This window comes from Belonocnema kinseyi, chromosome 7 (genome assembly GCF_010883055.1).
Source record: "Belonocnema kinseyi isolate 2016_QV_RU_SX_M_011 chromosome 7, B_treatae_v1, whole genome shotgun sequence".
NCBI classification, from domain to species: domain Eukaryota; kingdom Metazoa; phylum Arthropoda; class Insecta; order Hymenoptera; family Cynipidae; genus Belonocnema; species Belonocnema kinseyi.
Genome location: NC_046663.1, coordinates 88,289,721 through 88,310,268, shown reverse-complemented (window position 1 = coordinate 88,310,268; position 20,548 = coordinate 88,289,721). Strand labels below are relative to the sequence as shown.

Genomic DNA, 20,548 nt, shown 5'->3' with positions numbered 1-20,548 from the left:
AAAGAAGACGACTTCCAAATATCTATATTAAAAGCTCTTTGGAATTAATTTAAAGTGTCTTGTTTAAATTAATTAAAAATTTTTTAATATTGCACTTTGAAAATTAATTAAATATTTATTATACATTTCTTACCATGTGGTATCGAAATTTGAAAATTGTTTATTTTAGTACATTTTGAAGAATATCTTTTTAAAATTAAAAAACGTTTTATTTTTTAATTTCGGAAAAATAGAAAAGTGTGAATAATGTAAAGCCCTGTCCCCTGAGAAACTGCGTGAGCAATCAGTTCTAGAAATTACAAATCCGGACTGGGTTCTATATAGCTAAAGATTGAAATAAGCAGTTTTTTAACTCTGAATACAGATTCGATTCAAAACAGAAAGGCTCTAATTATCTAAAAAAATATGTAATTCTAGTATTGATGGAGTAAAATGGGGAAATTCAATGTTGAAGATGGGCTGTGGTTCCAACATCGATTACACAAAAATTAAACCAAAAAATTGGTGTTTTTTATTTAAAAACTGAAACAATATTGTATTTAAAATTATTGTATTCCTCAGGGTTTCATTTGATTATGTTCATAGTTAAGTCTTTTAGTTTTATTTTGTTCATTCAAAATTTTTGTAACGATTTTGATGTACATATACATTTTTTAAACGTAAACAATTTTTAATTAAAGGTTTAAAAAATATTACTATTTAAAATTGAATAATATTTATGGAAACGGTTAAAATCTCAAAATGCCTCAAAAATCCATGAAAATATTAAAATTTCGAAAGCAGGAGTTTTTTCAATCATACGAGTATCTTACTAACTATAGAATTAATTACTTCTTTAATAATTTAACTCGTTTCAAACATCGCGAGGAATATTAATATTCAAAAAGTTTATATTATGGATTTTTAAATTGCTTATGTTTTTAACATTAGAAAATTTAAATCCAAGGGCGTGAGCGCATGTTCGTGTGCGTGCATTTTATTCAAGTGATTTTTAAAATAAAAATTTAATTTATATTCATGCAATTTCAAATGGTTTCTACATGATAAAATGGATTTTTACGATGTCCAAAAACTTTAAGGGGTTTTAAAGAATTTCTAGAGAACTTCAGGGAATAAATTAAATTTGATATCAAGGGATTTCTAACAATTACAACAATTTCAAGGAATAGGATGAAGGAGATAAACAAATGCCAAATTAACCATTGGATATTTCTTTCGTTCGCAAAAAATGTAGAACTTTTAATATTAAAAAATGTATGGCTGTGAATTTTTAATTACTTCATATTTTTTATGCATATAAGAAACTAAAAATTCAGGGACGTGTACTCGTGCGAGTATTTTATTTTGACAGATCTTTTAGATAAATTGAATATAAATCCAAGGAATTTAAAATGATTTCTACTTACTTGAATCGATTTTTTCGATTTTTATGAAGTGATTTTAAAGAATTTATAGAGAACTTTAGGGAATAAATGAAGTTTTATTTTAAGGGTTTTCTATGGATTTCAGCAGTTTCAATAAGGCATATGAAGGTATGCGACAAATGTCAAAGGTTTTTAGAGATTTTAAGTTATTTAAAAAGATTCCAAAGAATTTCAAGAGATTTCTTTTCAAAAATGTATAGAACTCTTAATATTTAATCATTTGTATTTAATATTTAAAAATAAAATCCAAGGTGCTTAGTACTAAAGCATTTTTGAGATGCGAGTGCACTGGAATAATAATTCGTTTTATGATAAAATCATTGTTACGCAAGAAATATCATTTTCAGTATTTCTGACTATAATGTTGGCACGTGGGTGGGACAGCGGGACAAGTGGTAGAATGAAAGTACTCTTTCGATGACAATAGTAACTCTGTTGTCACATCTTTTCAGGGGAGTCGGCTTGCTTCTGGAGTTACTATTGTCATCGAAAGGGTATTTTTTCTGTCCCGCTATATGCCGCCCACGTGTCAGCAACACTGATTAAAATCAAAAATATTAGAAATTATATTTCTTGCGTAACAATGGTTTTATATAATGAATTTAATTATTGCATTGTACAGCTTCCTATCTTCTTTCGTTCTGAAAATGAAATATGTATAAATATAAATCCCTGTAGAAAGTAAATTATTGAATATTTCAGTATTTTGAAAAATTTATTGCGTTAAGGTTAAAAAATGTTAAAAGAATATCTGCATTTCTTCAGATTTTTCTTAATATCGACCACTTTCTGGGAACATAGGTAAAAGTTGATGATGACAGTTGACAAACATTTTTGCGGCATAAAATTGATCATATCATTGAATTCGAAAGACTTTAAGCTTCAAAATGCTTCTTATTAAACAATTCAGATATTTTTTTGATCGAGTTACAAGCAGAAGAAGTGAGGGGCCCCGACTTTATTGTGTAAAATATTTTAGGCTCTAAAAATTGAACTATTTTCAATTTTTTAATATAAACTATTAATTATAGTAAGGATGAAATAAAAAATATTTTCTAGAAATATATATATATATATATATTTACATCCTCGTTTTTAAGCTCTTTTGTGATCCCTGGTTGCAGTATAAAACTCAGAATAAAAAATAATAATTTTCACATATTTCATCTCCAGCTCAGCTGTCTGCCGTCAGGAGCGTTTTTGGAGCAACGTAGACACGGTTGACTGCGAACGACAGCCGTGTGGGTCTGACTCTGCACTTTATTTAGACACTCTTTTTCCTCTCGTATAAACTTTATTAATCATTTTTGTAAGTGGAATAAGTTCTTCGATCCCGGTGAACTCAGTAGAGTGGAAAAATGCCGCAGTATTCGAGTAAGTATAACAAAAACACTCAATCTAAATTCCTAACCTATAGAACAATGTTCAGCCTATATTTTGATCAGTTTTTCGTCAATTATTTGTGATTTTTCTTGATACAGAAGTTGATAGTAGGTTAATATTAGCTTTTTTTCGTTATTTGCAGTTAAGGTTAAGTGGGGAAAAGAGCTTTTCCCCAACGTCGAAGTGAATACGGATGAAGAGCCGATGCTTTTTAAAGCACAACTCTTTGCTTTAACGGGGGTTCAACCAGAAAGACAAAAAGTCATGTTGAAGGGGATGACCCTCAAGGATGAAGACTGGGGAACCATGAAGTTGAAAGATGTAAGAATATTAATATTTAAGTTAGTAGTTCTTTGAGGTTATGCAATGATTCGACTCTTTTTGAGTTTGGTGAATTTATATATATATATATATATATATATCACTGTCAAAAAGTCGATGTAATATTGAACTAAAAATAATTGGACACAACATACCAATCATTTGTAAAATTCATTTTGTAAAATTCAGCCAAATTGCTGTGAAATTACTCATAAAAATAAATTGTATATATTCTAGCGATCGGTGTAATCTTACCCCAGGAATGACTGGTACTTTATGTCTATTCTTCTTATTGGTAGTTAAATTTTGCTTGTAAAATTCCGTTTTTTTTTGTGAAATTCCATCTGAAATTCACATGCGGTATAGGTAAAGTTACAGGGTGTTCAATAAGAAAATTGTACAAGTCGAAAAAAAATTTTGCATCAAATTATGAAAAGTCAAGAAATTTAATACTAAATCCCTTCTCCCACACACAAACACAATTTTATTAAGATTTTATAAATTTAAGGAACGAACATGCATATAAACTATTCTAGTAATAAAATAAATGTGGAATCTTAATCAAATTTGATTTAGAAAATATAGTTTTTTTTTTCAAATTTTGGGCTGATAATTCATTTTGTGGCTAGAATTTGTATTATTTTACGAATGTGTCTGTCTGTGAGCACAATAACTTTTGCAAAAATTAATCTATCAGATTGAACTTTAGTACACTCTTTTAATGTCCAAAAAGTAAGGTCAAGTTCGTTCGCCTGCCATTTTAGATAAAAATTCCAAAAGTGAGCGCACTTTGAACAATTTTGAGACCACTTTTTGCAAGTTTAAAAAAATTCCCTGCTCGGTTATTCGTAGTACTTCAAAAGACAGACATTTTTGAATTTTCTCGAATAATTGAAATTTCAAATTTTGACGGCACAACAAATATCGAAAAATCCTACTTTTCGGTCAAGCTATGCAAGATAAGATGAAAGATGATTAAATAAAAATTGTGCATCCAAAAAAGATCTACAAATTTGTTATTATCCACTTTTTGATAGGACGCTTAGTTTTTGTTTTATGCGTAAAAAGCAGCATTAATATAGTAAAATTATATATTTAGACAAACGACACAAGCTACGAAAAAAAAGAGGCAAAATCAATAAAAAAGTAAAATCTTTGGAAAAACGATGCAAAAGGTATAAAAACACATAAATGAAAAAAATTGTACATTCAAACAAGATCTACAAATTTGTAATAAGCTTTTGCTATAAGAATACATTCAAAATGAAAAAAGAAATTAACTTTTTGGAAAAACGACACAAGCTACATTAATATTTCTACTATTAAAATTTTTCGCCTAAATTATTCTACAAATTTTCTTCAACACAAGGAGCAATAATATGATTAATCACAAAATTGTTTTTTTTTATATGTTGCGCACTTAAAAAAAAAAAGTTTAACAAGATAATGAAAATATGTATGTTTTAATACCAATACATATTATGCATTGTAATAATATAAATTTATTGAAACGATGGATTTTCCATGGTAGCTGAGAATAAAAATTAGTGCAAAATAAGGAGTAAATATTAAAATAATCATAAAAAATAAAATTTGTACTTTATTTTGCAATATCTGAATTAGCAGTACCAGTCGGAGGTGCAGAAATAAATATAATATACATTTGATATAATACTGTTGAACATAGTGTAGAAAAGTTCACATTTTGGCCAAAATCGAGTGCGAAGCACGGCATACGTAATAAGAATATGTTCTTTAAAGCCGAAGGAGCTTTAACAAAAGAAAATTCACTATCGCCAAATTACAGTTGTCGATGTGTTAACCTTTAATTTTAAAAGGTCTGCGCACAAATGTGGGGGAATGCAAAGATCGAGCGCGAAGCGCGAGAACGAACAGTCGCGCGTCTTGGGCGCGCTCAAACTTGCGGGCGAAGAAATTCATCTGGTTTAGTTGAGGATTCAACCGGTTGAATTCTACCATTTTTAGTTAACAATTAAAAAAAGAAATTGGTTGTAATATCAACTGTTTAAACTTTGATTGAGAATTGATTGTTATTTTTTATTTATTTTTGTTGAAAATTTAACTATTTTGTTGCGAATTTTTTTTTAAATTAACTTTATATAATAGAAAATGTATCTGTTCCATGTTTGCCTTAAAATGTATCTTCTTCAGATGGAAATTCAAAAATTTTGTTGAAAATTCATGTATTTTGTTGGGAAATCGTATTTTGTGGTAGAATATTAATCTTGTTGGTGAACATTTATCTTTCTTAGTAAAAATGCATGTATGTTTTTCAAAAATTTGTCTTTCAGGTAGAAAATGTATCTTTATGGATCAAAATTTAATTCATTTGGTTAAAATTTCGTTTCCTTGAATTGAAAGTTAATTATTTTAACTGAAAATTTCACTATTCCTATTTTTTTTGCAAATTTATCTATTTTTGTTACAAATTGGTCTTTTCTGGTAAAAATGTAATCTTTCTGGTTGAAAGCTCAACTACTATTGTGTTGAAAATTGATCCTTTTGTTGAAAATTCTTTTTTCAGATGAAAGTTTCACTTATTTGTTGAAAATTCTTTTTTTTTTAATAATATTTTTAACTGAGAGTTTAAATATTTCATTTTTTGCTGGAAAATTTATCTTTTTATTTGAAACTTCATTTTTTTTAATTCAACTTTTTTTGGGTTGAAAATTAAATTATTTTGTTGAAAATTTATCATTTTGGTAAAAAATTAATCTTAATTGAAAATTCTCCTATTTGATTGCAAATTTTAATATTTTGTTAAAAAATGTTCTTTTTATTTTGTTCAAAATATTTTTCAACTTACAGTTTATCATTATTAGTTGACGCTTCATGTAATTTGTTGAAAATTCGTTTTTATTGGTAGAAAATTAATCTTTGAATCGTTTGAAAGCTTCTTTTTACATTCTCATAAGAAAAGGTATTGTTTTGCATTAACATTATTGGTCTCTGAGGTGTAAGGTTGCATTTATACCTGAAAGAAAAATGTATAACGGCCAGGGAAAAGTCAGGTAATTTCGAAATTGGGATTTTGTAGCGTCCCTGAACAATATCTTGATCATCTTTATTAAACTGCTCATTTTCAGTGTAGAAGTCTTGCAAGTTTAGTAAGGCCCTTTTATTTGAAATAATTTTTTTATAGAATTATTTTAATATCAAATATTTCTGAAGTTTATCTCCTTTTTCATTTATTCGCAGGGAGTGACTGTTTTAATGATGGGTTCAAAAGAGGAAGACGTTCCAACTGAACCAGCCGAGAAACCTCTCTTTATCGAAGACATGAACGAGTCCGAATTGGCCACAGCTCTAGATTTGCCTGCCGGTTTAACTAATCTTGGAAACACCTGTTACTTGAATGCAACAGTTCAATGTTTAAAAACAGTTCCTGAGTTGCGAGACGCTTTAAGGCAATTTGCTGGTGGACTAGCTGCTGCTGGCAGTTCTTTTAATGCAGACGCTCAGCGTATCACGGCCGCCTTGAGAGATTTGTACGAAACGATGGACAGAGGTTCTTCCTTACCCCCGATCGTTTTGGTCCAGATGATGCATACAGCTTTTCCCCGATTTGCTGAAAAATCAGAGCATGGTGGCTTCCAACAACAAGATGCCAATGAATGCTGGACCGAGCTTGTCAGAATGTTAAAGGACAAATTACCAGCAAAGGTACACCATTTTTAGTTATGATTTTAAGTCAAGTTTGCTACAAGATCTGGAAGATGCGGAAAAGTCATGGGAATAAACAAAATTCTGAAAAATACGGAAACATTATGGAATTTCTCGTAGGGAGGATTTTGTGGCCTTAATTCTATTTAATTCGCAACGTCTAGAAATTTGAAAATATTGATACTGCGTCAGTTCGTGGTGGAAGGGGATAATCTCTATTTTTAAAAAAATTTTAAGTTTTTCTTTTTTCATATATCTCTTAAAATGGTTATGCAAAATTATCGCTTTGGAGTTTTACTTTTTCCTCATTTTTCATAGAAATATTTCCTAATTACATAATTATCAAACTTCGTAGACATTCGTAATTTTATATAAAAACCTATTAGAAATTATGAAAAATAATCCTTTAATTTGGGTTTTAGATTTTCCTACTTTTTCGTAGAAAACTGTGGCTATTCATAATTGTGTATTTAAATTTATAATTTTCTATAAACAAAATATGAAAAGCTACATAAGTTTTCCCAGACGTATATTTTCATGAAATTTCACACAATGGTGTAATTATTCATAAATCTGCAAAAATTCGTAATTTTCTACAAAAAACTACGATAGTCAGATTGCATTTTATTGTAGACATTTCATAATTTTTCTTAGAAACTTTATGCTTTGGACAAAAACTTAAAACTTCATAATTATTAATTTAAAATCTTTACTTTTTATACACATTTGTAGTTTCCTATGCCGCACATAGGGATCACAGTGCAAAAGGAGTTCGAAAAAGGAGAAATGGGGTAACTTTTCATGAGAAATGGTAAAATTTAGATATTAATTTTTACATGTGGACAAGAAAAAGAAGCAATGTTTAATAAGAAATTGGGTATAGTTATAAGGAGATGAACAGAGTTGGAATTGCTTTTTAACACTTGAAAAGTAAGTATTCAATTTACTTCAACTTTCTTTCGTGTTCGATTTTATTCACTTTTCAACGATAGACGGTTAAACTGCTGAAAATTCAATTATCAGTTTTCTATAATTAAAGGTCCGAATTCTATAAACCCTTATAGAATTTGTCGCCAGTTAAACTTTCGACTGTTGATAATTCCGTTATCAACTGAAAAAAAATAGAAAATAGAAAATTTTCTCGTTTAAAAAATACCATAATAAATAATTAAATCGTGACACTTTATCACACCAAAAATTTTTTTAGCTTTACAATTTCATTTGGACCCTAAATAATTTATTTTGAAAACGGTCAAGTGATCATATTTTTTATTGCTAAGATTTAAGAATAAAATTTGAGACGCGAGAGTTCTGAGCTTAAAACGTGACATTTTATTTTGTATTTGCTTCAAATTTACTAAATCGGTTTAGCTATAAATTACATATTGACACTTGCTAAGTAAATATGAAATTTATCGCGAAGTCTCTTTAGTAAATTTCAAGTAAATGCAATTAAAAATTTTACAATTTAAACTCGACTTTACTCTCCTGTTCAAAATCCTCCTCGTAATTCAAATATTATATTCCCAAATGTCGCGTATTCAATGGGAAAAGGGAAATTTTAAAAAAAGGGAGAAACGCAGGGGAATAGGGAAAAGACTGTGATCCCTAAAAACTATTAAAAAGCCTACAGTTTTCTATAATCGTTTATAAAACGACGTTTTCATTGAATTTCATACTTCGTCGTAAATTGTTTTCCTCCGAGTTTTCATTAATTTATAATTCTACAATAAATTGTTGTTAAATTAGTTGACGAGCTAAGAAAGTCATGGAATTTTGACACTGCACTTCTGTAGCAACCCTGAAAGTGCAAATTGTAATTTTCTGTCTCAGGTACTGAATAATGTTATTATATATTTTTTAGGATTATTCTGCAGGCACAGAAGACAACGGACAAAAATACAAGCCTCGCTCGTTAATTGAGCAATATTTTGGAGGAACGTTCGACACAGAATTTAAATGTGTTGAATCGGAAGAAGAGCCTCCAACCAAGGGAAAGGAAGAATTCCTACAACTGAGTTGTTTCATTTCGACAGACGTTAAGTACATGCACTCTGGTCTAAGGAACAAAATGCAAGAATCGATTACCAAAAATTCGTCGACACTGGGACGTGATGCAGTTTTCACAAAAACGGTAATTAATTTCACTTTTTGTGGTTGTTCTTTCTGTAATAAGTATTGCTTTTGGCTTTGCAAATGGATTATGAAGAAATAAATCCTGACCTTGTTCTTGTTTTCAGTCGAAGATCAGTAGGCTCCCGGCGTACTTGACGATACAATTTGTTCGTTTTTTCTATAAAGAGAAGGAGGCGATAAATGCGAAAATTCTCAAGGATGTCAAGTTTCCCCTCGACTTTGACGCCTTCGAATTGTGCTCTGAAGAACTGCAGCAAAAACTCACTCCGATGAGGGAGAAGTTCAAGGAACAGGAGGACAAGTTTGTTGAAGAAGCTCGCCATGTAAAGGATAAAAAGAAGAAGGGTGAAGTTAAAGAAAAGAAAACAAGGAAAGAGCCTTTCCAGTTTCCAGATGGTAAGAAAAGAAATTTATTTTTAAAGTCTCCTCATTTCCAACAAAAATACTTGTCTTATCTCAAATAAAAATCAATACTTCTTGTCTTTCTCAGATCTTGGATCTAATAACAGCGGTTACTACACATTGCAAGCAGTTCTAACTCATCGGGGTCGTTCAAGTAGCAGCGGTCACTATGTAGCTTGGGTTCGTCAAAAGGGCGACACATGGTTGAAATGTGACGACGAAACTGTCAGTATAATTACGACCGAGGATGTCTTAAAACTCAGCGGTGGAGGAGATTGGCATTGCGCTTACGTCCTTCTCTATGGTCCCCGAATACTCGAAATTCCAATTCCAGACGAAGAAGTCGCCGAATAGAATATTATAACGATTTTTATATCGATCTTACTCTAGGTCAAATTTCGACCGGCTCGTCAAATGACTCAGAGAGTGAGAGAGTGAAAGCGATGAAGAGAAAAATAGAGTGAAAAGGTGAGCGAGAGACTGATCGCAAAGAATTGAGCAAAGCGCCGTGAATATTTGTTTCGTAGAACCCCACAACTTGGAAAAAGAGTTGCATTTTTTAATCGAGTTTAGAGTAAAAGTTAATCGAAATGAAAATTTCAGATCCTTGATTCAAAAATGCAGGCTCACTAGGTCGTCTTGGCTATATTGGACTATGCGAAATCTTTTTATTGGAATTATCTAATTATTCTGTGAATAATAGGAAATTATTTATAATCTATTCTGAGTTGTTGGATTTTACACTCTTTCGTTTGAATGCTTTGCGAGCGAATTTTCGCCTTTGCGAGAATTTGAGTGATTATATATTGGTTAATTAATGAATTAATTAATGAGCGGATTGATATCGTGAAGTGATTCGAGAGACGTCGAGTCGATCTGCCGCTAGATAATTAACTTGTTTCATAAAGTTGATATAACAAACAGTACTGAAAGTGCTTACTTTTTATTTTTGTGAAAATAGCGTCTCCTTGCCTCTACCATTTCTTCGGTGTCCCTTCCCAAGGACTTGCCGTGAATGCGGTATTCCTTTGTCACAGCGGGGTCCATGGAAAAATTCGAGCACAATGGGAGGCTCAACTTTTGTGCCGCCCACTTTGAATGGACCAGCACGTATTGGAAATTTCGTCAATATATTTTTCCCAGGATTTTTCATGGCTTCAATTTTAAAAAGATGTTTTTGTAGAGAAGGTTGTTCAACTTTTTCTTTTAAATAATATTTTTCCAAGTTTTTTCAATTAGGTTTTTGGATTTTTTGTTTCTTTTGCATGGTTCTATTCCAGAATTGAAATTAGAGTCTCGTGGGTTTTAATGAGTAGGTTTGCTACGACCCACCTTAGTCGATTCATTGAAAAATATCGGCATCTCATTGGGAAATCGCGCTGGCGTTCCGGTGACATTCCCCGAGTTCCTCCAAGGTCTGGAAATCAATGAATCTTCTTTTAGATAAATATGCTTCGAAATATGAATTAAAAGACTTTCAATTTGAGAAGTGAAATTTAAATTGTTTGAACAGTTTATTTATAAATTTGAATTCATAAATAAGAATAAATAATAAAAAATTATAATTTAACAGTAGTATTTTACATTTTAATAAATTAAATTCATTTTTGTTACTCGTTTAACGTGACGGAGCTTATACACTTATAGGCATTTTTTTATTGCTTTTATTCATTGTATTTTGAAAGATAAAAATAATCATGACCTACAGGATATGATCATTATTTATCGTCCTCATAATGATAAAGAGAGTAAGAGATATTTCTGATGGATCTACAAATAATAAAAACAACTTGAATCTTTTAGATTCTTTAAATTAAAAAAAATTCCATTGTGATATTTTAAGTTATTTTACATAATTAGTTACTTTTATTAAAATTGTAAAGTATTTTTGAAAGGCATGTTGGTAACCGAAGGACTGAGCCATTGAACTATGATATATAACAATAAAGCCCAATTATTATTAAATTACAGGATTGCTACGGATCAGGAAATTCGGGATAGTCAGGGAATTGAAAATTGGTCAGAGAATTTTCGATAAATTGGAGATGAATTTGATAAAATTCTGCATGATTATTCTCCAATCTTCATACCCTTTCTCATATATCTTCACTACTTTTTAAAAATAATGTCTCCTTTTTCCCCTGTCTTCAAGAAGCTTTCCCTTTTCCTAATTTTTTTTTTAGAAAATCCAAATATTCATTAAAAGTTCATAGCTTTCAATTGAAAAGTCTACTCATATATTTTTGGTTAAGAATTCATCTCAGTTAAAAATTCCTCTGTATTTTTTTGAAAATTAATTGATTTTACTGAAAATTAAACTACTTGCCAAAAAGTCCTCTTCTTTAGTCGAAAATTCGCATATTTTCATATTTTCGGGTTGAGAATTCAACTGTTTTGAAGAGAATTCGACTTTCTAGCTTACAAACTAAACAATAAATTTTTTTTCCTTTCCCAGTGGGCACATAATTTGGCGACGTCTTTGCGACATTGTCGCGACATCCTATGTCCGTGCTGTCACCGTGTCATTATGATATCGTAAAGACATCGTCAGATAATGCGACGTTTTCACGATATCGTAGACACCTTAATTACATGGACATATGATATCGTACAGTTGTTAAAGATGCAACTGCTTTGTTAATCATTAACCTATTTTGGTTGAGGATTACAATATTTTATTAAAATTTTGACTTTTGGTAGAATTCAACTATTTTAAATCTTTTTTTGACTCAAATATGGACAATTAAATTTTTATTGAGAATTCATGTTTTTTATTGAAAATTAAACTACTTGGTTAAAATATGAGCTTATTTGTTAGAAATACATTCTTATTTTTTGTTAAATAATCATCATTTTAGTTGAAAATCAACTTTTTAAAAAATTTAACCCTATAGATAAAAATTTTATTATTTTGTTCAAAATTCGTCTTCTTTGCGTGAAAGTTCAACTACTTGGTTGTACATGCAACTATTTGTTCTAAAGTTAACCTTTTTGGGAAAAATTAAATTATTTGGTTGAAAATAAACTTTTGTGTTAGAAAATGTACTTTTTGTGTTTAAAAGTAAACTGTTTTCTAAAACGTTTTAATTTTTACCTTGAAAACTGAACTGTTTTGTTGAAAATTCATATATTTTGGTAGAATAATAAAAATATTTTGTGGAAAGTCGAATTTATTTTGATTTGAAATCTTAAGCGTTTTATATTAAGTGCAATATGGTACATGTATATTAATTTGATTTGAAATATTTTATTCCCCTATTTCATTAAAAATCATCCTATGTTTTCTGTTTTGAGAACATTTTGGGCCATGAAGCCTGACTATTATCACGAAGTGTTTAGCGATCTTCTAGGTTCAAGGTTGTTTTATACGAAGAAAAAATTATAACGCAGCCAGGGAAAATGAAAAATTAGTCAGGGAACGGTCAAAGAATTTTTAATTTGGGATTTTGTATCAGCCCTGAATTACAATTTTACTGCATTTCAAGACCTAGATTTTAAGAAGTTGAATGATACATTGATTATAATCATATTTGGAATGCTCTACTTCCTCCTACGCCTAACAATACGTGACGAGCTACTGAAAAAAGAGGAAAATGTGTTTCGATTTAAGTATATTTAAATTACAGTAATTTCATCACATTGTTTCTTTCCTTCATAACATTTTAAAGTAAGAATATAAAAATATATACCGTTTTCTACCACATAATCAACCGATTGGAGAAAAATTTAATTAAAGTAACATTAGTATAATATCTTTAAAAAAACATACGATAATTATGAAACAATAAATTTAAACATTATAATAAATATTTAATAAAATGAAATTCCTAACGCTAGAAAAATTTAATATAAATATAGATTGCACATTTTTTTGGCAACAGCTTTTTAAAGTGAGCCGAAGAAACTTACATTTCTGTTAACAGTTTCGATTAAAAAATTTAGTAATCAATAATTTATCACTCGCATGTTTTTCCTGTTCCAAATGATCACAACGAAATAAGATAAATTATTTCCACGAGATTTACATGCAGAACTACGTACGTTCTGATTCCCCCGTAAATATATTACAAAAATAAACAATGTGCTCCTGCTTTGCGCGGCTACGCAGGTTGATGAACTTAGGCAATATAACAGAAATCTTGAATCCGGAAATAAAATTACGTCAGTTCAATCTGTTTCCGAATCGAGAAATCGTACTAAAAAGAAAAAGGAAGGCCGTTTTGGGCTGGAATCGCCGGGGCTTTACCGATCCAATCGAAATCGTTCGGCAATTCGTACGAAGTTTTCCGATCCATGGCTTATGTTAAATGAAGGTTTGAGAAAATAAAATTTAGCGCTTCTGCGCAGCTCGGGTACCGCCCTTCTGTCAACGAAAACATTTGACATTTGATAAATCTATACCAAAAACTTTCATGTGGATAATTTCATATTTTTTTACACTTTAGGACTTAAAATATATTTTTTTATTTCGCTAGAACATATTTTTTATACTGAAGGCAATTTTGAAACTTAGAATGAAGCTTCAATTTGTAGGCCTTATACAAAAATTGAATGCCTGTTCAGTTGCTACAAAATCGCAATTTTTCATTTCCTCTGATGGTTGCAAATTTTGCATTCAGGTATAAAAACAATCATACGCCTACCTGATCAATAACGTTATTACTACAAAAAAATGGTTCGTTAACCAAAACAAATTAAGTTTCAACTACTGAGGTAACTGTCCTACCAAAGAAGACGATTTTTTTTTAACAAAACATGAATTTTCAACCAAATAGCCAAATTTCAAAATAAAAAAGATCGATTAAAAAAATGTAATAGTTGAATTTTCAGTCAAAACTATTTTTCAATTAAAAGATACGGACCTTCAAGAAAATTGTTAAATGTTTAACCAAAAATATGAAGTTTAAATTAATAAAATTACGTTTCTACCAAAAAGACGAATTTTTAACAAAATGCATGAATTTTTAACCAAATAGTTAAATTTTCAACCATAAAGATAAAATTTCTACCAAATAAGATGAATTATCAACTAAAAACGATCCATTTTCAGTTAAATATTGAATATTCGACAAAATATTTAAACACTTAACCAAGCAAATGATTTTCCAAATAAAAGAATGAATATTTAGCAAAAAAAAAATGGAATAGATACATTTTCAGTTCATAAAATAAAGTTTCAATGAAAAGAAACTAACTTTCAACAAAATAGATTTTATTATTTTTAATTTTAAACCTAAGAAATTAATTATTAAAAAAAGGCTACACTTTTAACCAAGATTCGTTTTCTACCAAAAAAGGTCAATTTTTATCATAATACTTGGATTTTGAACCAGAGTTGAGTTTTTAACAAACAATGTTATACTTTCAACAACAAATAGAATGGTTGAATTTGCAGTTTATAACATTAATTTTAAATAAAAAGAAACGAATTTTCAACCAAAAAATGATGTTTCAACTAATGAGATTAGTTTTCCACAAAAAACACGAATTTTTAACTAAATAATTAAATTTTTAACCACGATAATAAAATATGAAACAACACGAATTTTTAAACTAAAAATGCTTAATTTCTTCAACAAAAAATGAATTCTTAACAAAATACATATATTTTTAACGTAGTAGTTCCAATTTAAAACAGTTAGTTGACTGTTCAAACCGAAAATATATGAATTTTCATGAAAAAAGTTCATTTTTAACCAAATAAGTTGATTTTTAAAATAAAATTTTTGAATATTCCACCCAAAAGACGAATTTTCAATAAAATAGTTAGCAGCAAAAACAGAACGATTTCTATGCTAAGAGATAAATGTTCAAAGCAAAAAGAAAAACATTTTCACCAAGAACTACTTTACAGTCAATGAAGAATACAATTTTAAAGAAAACTGGTGATTTTTTATGCTGGAAAGACGAATTTTTTACAAAAAAGTTGAATTTCCAAACCGAAAATATGAATTTTCTAAATAAAAGTAAATTTTTAATCAAATAGTTGAATTTTAATCCTAAAAAGATAAATGTTCAATGGAAGAGTTGTACTGATAACCAAAAAGAATGTTTAAAAAAATTGTTGATTTTTTAACAAAATAATCAAATTAATTTCAACATCAAAAATTTCCTGACTCTTTCAGGTTTTCCCTGACTTTCGCTAACTATTTTTGAATCCCCTGACTCCAGATTTTCCGAACCTCTAGCAATAATTTCATTTTATTATAAAACCCGCTGCTAAATTGTGTTGGTTTAATTTTTGGTCAAGGTAAACAATCAAATAAAAGATTTGACTATTTAAATGTTAGCACCACGCGCAGGTAGTTTAAAAATGGCCGCCTCTTGACAGAGTCAGACACGCCTTTTTTTTACTAAGCTTGGACGGAGCCACTCGTCGAACGCATTCCGCTTGTTACCTTCATGATGGGTGTTTTCACCTTACACATTTTGTGAGGATATTCACGGAAAATCTGCCCGAAAACTATGTCTTGATCCCTTCAAGATATTAACTTCTGGTGCTCGTTTTTTCCCTTCTTTTTCCCGGAAAAGTGTTTCGTCGGCCAGTGCCTGGCGGCCTTTCTTTTTTCGTGTCATGTGTCGTTTGACGGGTCGGTGTTGATTGTGTGGCACAATGGCGATACCTCGTCTCGGAGTAGATTTTCCACAAGACCAATCCCTCTCCAAATCCACCACACAACCTAGAAAATCCTTGTGATGAAACAAAAAGATCCCTAAAATTCGGATCCCTCGAATCGGGAGTGAAGAAATGTGGTGCTACGAATAAAAAAATCAACGATAATTTCCCGATCGTTAGAAAGTGCCTCGGGTACTTAGTGTAACTCCTTCGTGTTCTGGACATCCAAGCAATTTACTTTAGACTCACTCATTTTTAAAGCAAAATCTGAGATATTTTCATTGGAAAAGTGAAGACACGTTGTTCAAGTAATTTCAGGAAAGTTCGCCGCCCTCGTCCAAGGATATTTTCCTCCAGTATGCTGCTTTCGCTAATTCGAAAGCGGATTTTGAATGTGGAATGATCACGCACGCGTGTGTTGGATGAGGTGAAAATTCGATCGTCGAGAAAACAGTTTGTCAGCGGTCAGTGTGTTCGAATAATTTTCCCAACAAACAAAAATAAATCTTATTTTCAAGACTGACTCCGATTTACTACTGTTTAGAGAAACGTTAAACAAAGAATATTTTTGTACTCACTGAAGATATTCAAGTAACAATATTATTAAGGACAATAATATTATTTTTTAATGAGTCAAACGAGAGTACAAAACAGAAAAGGTGGATACTACTGAATGTTATGCAAACCATAAATTCCTAGTTTGCGGATAACTTTTTAAAGGCTTCTAAGGGAGAGGTTGTTTAATGAGGAAAAGACTTTGAGTTTGCGTTTATCAAAAGCGAAAATGGGAAACTGTTTCAGTAGCCAGGCAGATGCGGAGAAGGAGAAGCCTGATAGGATAGGAAATCCTAGTATAGAGGCGGTTGCATCTCAGGCGAGCCCTGGAGGAGGTGTTCCCACACCTCCACCAGATCCAATTAGGCCGATGCCTCAAATTCCGGACACGGATGTCCCAACTGCTAAGATTTTTGTGGCTCTATATGATTACGATGCTCGCACGGATGAGGACCTTAGTTTCAGGAAGGGCGAACATTTGGAGATTCTAAATGATACACAGGGAGATTGGTGGCTTGCGAGAAGCAAGAGGACCAGACAGGAAGGATATATTCCGAGTAATTACGTTGCCAAGCTCAAATCCATCGAAGCTGAGCCGTAAGCTGTTTTTCAAATATTATTGTTACAGTCTTTCTCCTCCTCTTCTGTGTTTTCCCTTCTTTTAAATCCCCCCTTTTCCCGTTTCTCTTTGAAGTTTAAATATACGTTATTTAAAAGGACGTGTCTATATGTTCCGAAATTTCGGTACAAATAGCTGGATTTTTGTTGATACGAATAAGGGGAGCTGGAAAGGGGGATATTTGTACCAGTGTTGGTTCAGTTACTTTTTTGGAGTAACTTGTTACAGGTACGTTACTTAGAGAAAAAGGTGTCGAGTTACAGTTTGCTAACAAGTTCATTTTTGCACTTCCTTAAGTTTATAATTAAAAAAAAAACATATCCACGATGATAATACATAAAACCTTGATGTAAAAAGAAGTTTCAAGAAAAATATTGCATTTTCAACAAAATACATGATTTTTTAACAAACTAGTTGAATTTTCAACCAAAAAGATGAATTTTTAACCAATAAAGATTTTTTTCAGTAATTTTCTTCAACCAAAAAATGTGATCTTTTATATCGGAAGAACAATAATTTTTAAATGTAATTTAATGTTAATTTGAATTTAAATGCAGTTTTTAAAATTCAAACATTAATTTTTAAACAAAAAGGAACACTTTGGAACAACAGAGTTAAATTTTCAAACCAAAAGGATGAATCGTCAACAAAAAAGTAGTTGTCCAAGTAGTTGAACGTTCCACCGAAATAGTTGAACTTTCAACAACAAAACGAGATTGTTTGATGGACAGAAATAAATTTTGAAAGGAAAAAGCCAATTTTTAACCAGGAAAGATGTAAATTTTAAATCAATCACAATATAATTTAAATAAAATAGACGAATTTTCAATCAAAACAAAAAATAGCTGAATGCTTAACCAAAAGGGACTTCAAACTGAAATTAAATTTCTAAGTTACTGTAAAAATGGTAACTAAGTTACGTTACAAATTTATTTATAAAATAGTATCCAAGTTACCGTTAAAGTTACTAATCACGTAACTTTTCATTGACGTAGTTACTTGTAGTAAGTTACTACCCAACTCTGATTTTCAACGAAATTTCGATACGAATGGCCGTATTTTTCGATATATGTACACACACTCCCTATTTGAAAATACAATAGTCCGGTTTACATCCAAAAAATTATTCGAATCAAAATTAGAATATGCTACCACGAGTAGTGAAAGTATTTTTTTCAACTTACAGAATTATCTATTATAATAATGGTTTCTGTACAACTGCAAAAACAGGAATCATCTTGTTATTTTTATATGCATGGACAAATATTTTTTCAACATTTTTTACATTAAAAATTTTTTTCCATCTGTAAAAGTATCTTTATATTACTGGATTTAGCTATTTTTTTGAAAATTCTTTTTTTTACATTATTTTTTTCTAACTGAAGTTTTGACTATTATATTTTACGTTGAAAATTGATGTTTTTTATGTAAAATAAAAATAGTTTGCATCGAAATTCATCTCTTTTGTTCAAAAGTTAACTATTTTGCTAAAAGTTCTTTGATCATCATTTTAGCTGAAAATGTATCTATTTGATTTAAAATTATTTTTTTTTAACTAAAAATTTAACTAAACGAGTATTTGCTGAAAATTGATATTTTTCAGTTAAAAATTCATGTATTTTGTTGAAAATCCGTCCATATTGGTTGAAAATATTAATCCTCTTGGTTAAAAATGCATCTTTGTTGAAAATGAATATTTTTTTTATCAAATTCACCTATCCCACTTACACTTAATGATTTATCATTTTAGTTACAAATTCATCACTTTGATTAAAATTGTTAGTATTTTGTTGAAATTTGATTTTTTTTCCTGTTTCAAATTCATTTTTTTGACTGAAAGTTAATTAAAAATTGTTTTTTTTTTTTCTTGAAACCATTTTCGTTTGTTTGTTGAAAATTCGACTGTTTGGTTAAAATGTCATCTATCTTATTGAAAATGCAAGGTTTTGTCAGGGTTTCTTCTCACCTGAAAGTATCTTTCATTAAAATATTCATATGTTAAATATCATGTACATGGACTTCAGGAACAAATTCAAGAAATAATTATGTTTTTTAGTCTTATTTATTTAATTATTTTATGGTGATAGTATATTTAAGAACATCGTGTAATATAATTTGTAGAAGCTTTCTGAATCAAACTTATTAAATTTATAGAATCTTGTGTACCATAAAAAATGACTGATCCTGTAATAAAGTTACTTTCACAAATGAAAAATACAGTTATTTATTTTACATATGAATGGTGCTATACTTACACATTCAGATATTTACAAGGATTTAAAAAAATATCTTATTGTTTAATGGCGCCGTACGTGGAATTGTCCGGAAATTTTTTCGAGGATTTGAGTAGACACAGTGATAATTAATTTAACTTTTTGATCTTTGACGTATTTCAAACTAAACTATTTAGGATTTAAATAAAACTTTAGAGCTAAAATATTTTTTCACTGAAACTACGTGCACGTATATCAGGGTTGGCTACAAGACGTGGAAGACCTGGAAAAGTCATGGAATTTCAAAAAATGACTGGAACTTTTTTAATCCTCTATTTCAAAATCTTAATAATGTAGTATTTTATAGCGATTTCTACATTTGAAAATTGGTAAAGAAAATTTAAGAAAAAGGCAAATATCAGACAAGTGTAAAAATTGAATGAAATGAAATGGAAGATTCAATGGGAAAAGTAAAAAGAGCTGGAAGATGTCGAAGAAGAAATTTGTGAACTGATTAAATTTTGATCAATTTTAATTTAGACAATTTTATTAGTTCTTGCGATATAAAATATTTATTTTCATTTTGTTAAAAAGTTCAGAGTTTTTTTAGATTACTATTATTAGAGAGAATATTGTTTTCAAATGTAATCCTAATCTTTGCCAGAATAATTCGAGTATAATCGTTCTGAAAGTAATAACAAAAAAGATATAATATGGTTATCACTACAGATTACTTTTTTCACTTTGATAAAAATATTATTTTGAATTGTTCTGAATTAAATAAAACTTATTGATAAAATATTATCATTGCATTATAATTTGTTACAATTCAATTTAATTGGATGAATTTAAAAAAAAGTAGACTTGAGATTTTTTTCGAAATTATACCTGGAAAACCTAGAAAAGTCATGAAATTTTGTAACCAGGCTCTTGTAGCAACCCTAGCATATGAAAATCAAACATTTGTGAAATTAACTATAATAAGAACGTATGATCTATCCACATTAAAGATTCTTTTTAGTTTAAATTTTAATGACGATTGTCATTATGTTAGACATACAGATAAAGCTAGAAAAGATTAATCGCAATAAGTTTATATTATTATTACACCATTAAGCCATTTCCCTTTCGGGGTAGGCGTGACTCACTCGGCAGGGGAAAGGAGTAGTGTGTGGAAGGGATAGAGATTTTTCAG

General features: G+C 29.8%; 2 protein-coding genes across 2 annotated transcripts in view; both read left to right on the top strand.

Annotated features, from left to right (window-relative positions):
- Positions 1-2,624: 2,624 nt before the first annotated feature.
- On the top strand, positions 2,625-10,276 carry LOC117177485 (ubiquitin carboxyl-terminal hydrolase 14). Its single transcript, XM_033368212.1, has 6 exons — positions 2,625-2,798; positions 2,950-3,128; positions 6,348-6,812; positions 8,677-8,946; positions 9,053-9,344; positions 9,439-10,276. Exons 1-6 carry the CDS (start codon positions 2,783-2,785, stop codon positions 9,702-9,704), a joined length of 1,488 nt encoding a protein of 495 aa, XP_033224103.1. The 5' UTR covers positions 2,625-2,782; the 3' UTR covers positions 9,705-10,276.
- Positions 10,277-15,736: 5,460 nt separating this feature from the next.
- Positions 15,737-20,548, top strand: part of LOC117177484 (tyrosine-protein kinase Src42A) — a 34,708-nt gene continuing 29,896 nt past the window's right edge. Inside the window, exon 1 of the mRNA XM_033368211.1 lies at positions 15,737-17,118. Within this exon, the coding sequence (XP_033224102.1) occupies positions 16,751-17,118 (368 nt within the window). The 5' untranslated portion in view covers positions 15,737-16,750. The remainder of the gene's footprint in view (positions 17,119-20,548) is intronic.